At 28.3% G+C, this 5,137-nt stretch overlaps 1 protein-coding gene across 1 annotated transcript; it reads left to right on the forward strand.

Annotated features, from left to right (window-relative positions):
• Positions 1-2,133: 2,133 nt before the first annotated feature.
• LOC101256867 (inositol diphosphatase DSP3) lies at positions 2,134-4,164 on the forward strand. The gene is made up of 5 exons (XM_004237335.5): positions 2,134-2,605; positions 2,699-2,792; positions 3,028-3,082; positions 3,180-3,223; positions 3,730-4,164. The coding sequence occupies exons 1-5, from the start codon at positions 2,448-2,450 to the stop codon at positions 3,982-3,984; spliced, it is 606 nt and encodes a 201-aa protein (XP_004237383.1). The 5' UTR covers positions 2,134-2,447; the 3' UTR covers positions 3,985-4,164.
• Positions 4,165-5,137: the final 973 nt, after the last annotated feature.

A 5,137-nucleotide genomic window follows, 5' to 3' on the forward strand; every position in this document is an offset into this window, starting at 1 on the left:
GTCATTTTATGATAAATGATTTATACAATAAATGGTACAATTGAAAATTTCAAATCCTTGAGAAAATAACATTATTACTTCAAGAAAAATGGTCAAGTTTGATCATTGAATGAATTTTCGTTTGTTAGCTATCTCAACTATAATCAAAGTCTTAGTATTTGTTTCTTGACAATAAGGGTGCTTAATAGTTTTAAATTTTAATTAAAAAAAATTAGGGGGTGAATGTGTGTTGTTTTTGTTTTCTTTCTCAAATGAATAATAAAAGCTTAGAAAATAGGATGGTCCATAGGTAAATTTGGATTTATTTTTTTCTCATTACTATGTTAGTGTGTTTGATGCAAAGGGAAAATGACTTTTAAGAAGTGTATTTTATGAGAAAGTCATTCATAAATATTTGATACGAAAAAAGTTAATACGAAAAATATCTTTTTATCAAAAGAGAAAATATGACTTTTGTATTTTATAAATCGAAATTATTTATCTTCTAGTTATCTTATTCCAAAAGACATATTAATCTTTAATATTCAAAAGTTTTATTAGAACACTCTTTGATATTGTTGATATTTTTAATATATTTCTTTAAATTATTTTTTACCCATAAATTAAACATTAACAATTAAATATTTTTTCTTTGGTTGATTTTTATCCAATATATATATCAGGTCTTGTTTTTTCCACATCATAAATAGGAAAGGTATGATTTGAAGAAAAGATTAGGGAAAGAAAAAATTGAAAAATTTAGGATTGTACAAAATTAAATATTTTTTCTATTAATTATATTTTACATAGAGGTATAACAGAAAAGATATAAATTTATCTTATATCATCATTCTAAATTGCTCAAATTTATCTTCTCCTATATTTTCGTTCATTCATATCCTTATTATATGAGTATATTATCTCAAATTTATGGTTGATATTAATATCATTCAAGTTTTTCGATAAATATTCAACTAAGATGCAGATTGAAGCTTCATCATGGACCAATTAAAAAAATGACTTCTTTTAATGAGTGAGATAAAAATATTATATCAAAAACTGACCAATGAAATATGATTTAATTTTGAATAATAGATAAAACCTTAATTATTTTCATATAATAATAAGACACATGTCAATGTGGAAGAAAATATTTTTCGAAATAAATACTAAAGCCTTTTTTCTTGATCACTAATAGCAATGGTATGAATGGAAGAAAAGTTCAGGGAAAGATAAAAATTGAACAATAGGATTCTACAAATCAAAACACTTTTCCTACTACATTTTATTTCGAGATATAATAATAGAAAAAAATATTAATTTTTTCTACGTCGTTCTAAATTGCCTAATTTTATCTTTTTCTAAATTTTCGTTTATTTATATCTTTATCATTAGTAAATTATTATTTGCCATTGATATTAACACCATCCATATTTTTCGAGAAATATTTGGTTAAGATTTACAATTATCTAAGATTGAAACTCGATCAGGGATCAAGAAAAAAAAGGCTACTTTTTTTTATGATTGAGATAGGAATATTAGACCAAAAAACTAACCAATGAAAATGATTCAGCTTCTACTAATAGATAAATAAAGTCGATCCTTTTTCGTAGAGTAATAAGACACATGTCGTAGAATTTATTTGATAGGGAGGAAAATATTTTGTTATTTTTTCATATTTGATTAGGAAAAAATTTCTCTAGTAAAAGTAGTTTTAAAAAATGAGTAAAAAATGAAAAATAAAAATTATAGTTGCAGTTTAAGCTGTCTCATTTGTATAATTCACAAGTTTGTATAATTAACGAGTATATTTATATCATTTGATTATTTTTACATAAATTCGAAACAATAAATTTGTACAATTACAAACATAAAAAATATAATCATATAATTTCCAATTTATATTTTTGACATTCTTTATCAAACATAAAAAAGAACAAAATTCCAAATTTATTTATACAAGAATATTTTAATTCGTATCAAACAAACACTACATGTTATTATTGTTCTCATGGACATGAAAATTGCATAATATAGAAAACAATTCGTCAAAATTCGAAGGGTCAAAATTTTAGAAAAAAACCATAGGATATACCCTTTTAGGAGTCAAACATTTAGTATAAAGACAAATTGGTGTAGGATCCTAAAGTCCCTACGTAAAGCAAAATCCCAATCCTATTATACTAAGGTATTTATTTATTATATATATTTATGCTTTATATAAAGGATTACACAATTAAGAGAATTCTCTCAAAGTAGCCTTTGTATTGATTTTTCCTCTTTTCTTGTAAACACCCCTCTCTATACCCTACAATCTCTATCAACTTCCACGCCGCCTTCATTGAACAAAATTCTCATAACCCTTTTGTTCATTATGATGATGATGATGGCGGGTGTGGTGGTTCTTTAACATTTGGTTTTTTGATTCTTGAATATTGATTTTTTTTTTTTAAAAAGAAGTTAGAAAAATGTGTGTGATAATGGAAAAAGAGGGTGATGATGATGGTGTGATGTTGGTGTCGCCGAATAATTTTTCTGCTGTTGAAGATAACTGCATTTACAGATCTGGATTGCCTCAACCGTCTAATTTCCCCTTTCTTAAATCCCTTAATCTTCGATCCATCATGTTAGTTTTTATTTTTATTCAATTGGGGATTTCGTTGGTTTTATTTTCAAGATTTGTATGTGGGTAATTGTAATTTGATGATTTTTCTTGCAGATATTTGTGCCCTGAGCCTTATCCTGAAGAGAATTTGGAGTTTCTGACAATTAACAGTATCAAGCTTTTCCAGTTTGGTATTGATGGCACTAAGGTACTAACCCTTTTTGCATTTGAAATTATATGAAATTGGGGTTTTATGAAATTGTTTATTTGGGTTCTAATTGCATAATAGTTGTTTTTGGGTAAAGAAAAGAGGTTTAAGTTGCATTCATATAAAGCTTTTGATTCAAAATAAGGCTAAGAAAATTGTTTATTTGAATTTTCCAGTGCTACAATGTATTTTTGCATAAGTATTTCTTGTAAAAATGGAATCTTTTTCCATTCAGGAGCCATCAGCTATGTCTAGCAGTGCTATAACAGAGGCTCTGAAAGTGATTACTGGTAAAAAAATCTATGCATCTCTATCTGTTGTGTTTTAAAGGATATTTAAATCTTGGTATATGAATTTTTACTTTGTTTTTCGTTTTTTGGTTTTTAGATGTCAGGAATCACCCCGTTCTCATCCATTGCAAGCGCGGAAAGGTACAAAATCTTCATCTTATTGTGCTTATTTTTGTTGTGTGTATATTTCGTTCACGTTCAGGACTTCCGTTGGTGTTAATTGATGCATACTCTTTTGTGAATGGTAAATATATCTGATGTGCTCTTACTGGACTCACGAATACTTGTGATCTGTATGAAATGTGTTGGTTCATTATGTTCTCTCTCATGTTTAAAATTTATGAGATTTATTAACATGTGGACGACAAAGTGAGGATTCATATATGATATGTCCAACTCAACTAGCTTGAGATTCAGGCAAAGCTGTTATTGTTATCTAGCTAATATACAACGTACACAATCCTTGCTACTACTTTGTGGAGGTTGTTTAAGTTCTTTTGTTTGAATGTGAAGCACCATAATACAGTCGTGTTCTAATTTGATTGAACTATGTTTAGTTTCTTTTCCCAATCGTAATACATAGGCTTCATAACTGATTCAAATTTCCTTGTTATGCTTGTCACAAGTTTGTATTTTCTTCTGTACAGCACCGTACTGGTTGCCTCGTTGGTTGCCTGAGGAAATTGCAGAACTGGTGTATGTCTGCTGTGGTGGAGGAGTACAAGCATTATGCTGGCACAAAGTGGAGAGAAACAGATGTAAAATTTCTTGAGAAATATGACGTCTCACGCATTAGGCATTGTCTTGAGAGCATTATCTACAGGTACTATGGGTCGAAGAAGAGGCGTTTGCAGTACAGAGAAGAAAGTCTGCAGAAGCCCCAGATGACTTCAGTTCTATAGAAGGGGATTTATCCACCTTAAATTTTAGCCTGGATTGGATATATACCCCCCACTCTTCTTTTATTTCTCTTTAGTCATTGTTCATTGCTTCAGATTCGTCTATACACCAATTTGTTTTTGGGATCCCTTCACTTTGCATTAACTCGAAACCAGGAATATTAATTTCTGTGTTAATAGTTATTTTCTCCTTCATATTAGACAACTAAAAAGATTAAGTTCAAATGATAATATTGGGCGTAGGTGGAGAGATTGGGACAGATTCATAAAATTGACTTTAACTTGGGGTTGTGTCATGTGAATATAATAGTAGTAATAAGTTCAAAGTTATAGGTGATCCCTATAAATATGAAATGTGATAACTCAAATGAATGTGTACACATACTTTTATACATATGTATGTGATTGAACTCAAACAAATTTTTAAGCTTGTTGGATTTTTCCTTCGGGTATCTCAACCACGTCATTTTCCTATTGAATTATTAAATCATCTATAATTTGTTTCTTTTAAACATCGTTAGTTAATTTTTATCGGCTTTTCTATTATAAATGTCTTCGATTGTGTTTGTATTGTAATGTTTCTTAAAGAATGAAAGACAAATTGCGTTAATCTCATTTGTTTTCTAATGTGTTTAAATGACTTGAAGTAAAACATAATAATTCTTGAACATTTTGATTATCAATTGGAATAATGAGTCCTGGAACAACATATGTATCTTCTATCAATATCCCTCAAAATTTGATTTACATCAGCCAACGATGTTTATTTAAAAGGAACAAATTATGGGCGGTTTAATGATTTAATTGAAAAATGACATAATTGTTATACTTAAGGGGAAAAACCCAAAAAATTTAAAAATCTGTTTATGTATTTGATATATATATATATATATATATATTCTAGTTTGATCCATGTGCATATGACCAAAAAGTTGTAAAGTTGAGTGTTGTACTAATCATGATACATGAGACTATACAAAGTTGTTCTGTTTTTTTTATAAAGACGAAATGGTCGAATGAACCTTATATTTCTATTTTTGTGAACCCTCATATTTACTCATTTCTTATCTGAATCTTTAAACTCAATCAAAATGAGATTTTTAAGCCTCTCCAATTATGTGTGTAGCTCACTCTTCTTTATATAATTGACATGTCA

Source organism: Solanum lycopersicum, chromosome 4 (genome assembly GCF_036512215.1).
Source record: "Solanum lycopersicum chromosome 4, SLM_r2.1".
Classification (NCBI taxonomy): domain Eukaryota; kingdom Viridiplantae; phylum Streptophyta; class Magnoliopsida; order Solanales; family Solanaceae; genus Solanum; species Solanum lycopersicum.

Coding starts and splice junctions, on each gene's coding strand:
- LOC101256867 (XM_004237335.5), top strand. CDS start 2,448: ATGTGTGTGATAATGGAAAAAGAGGGTGATGATGATGGTGTGATGTTG. Junction 2,606..2,698: donor CTTAATCTTCGATCCATCAT/GTTAGTTTTTAT, acceptor TTTTTCTTGCAG/ATATTTGTGCCCTGAGCCTT. Junction 3,083..3,179: donor GGCTCTGAAAGTGATTACTG/GTAAAAAAATCT, acceptor TTTGGTTTTTAG/ATGTCAGGAATCACCCCGTT.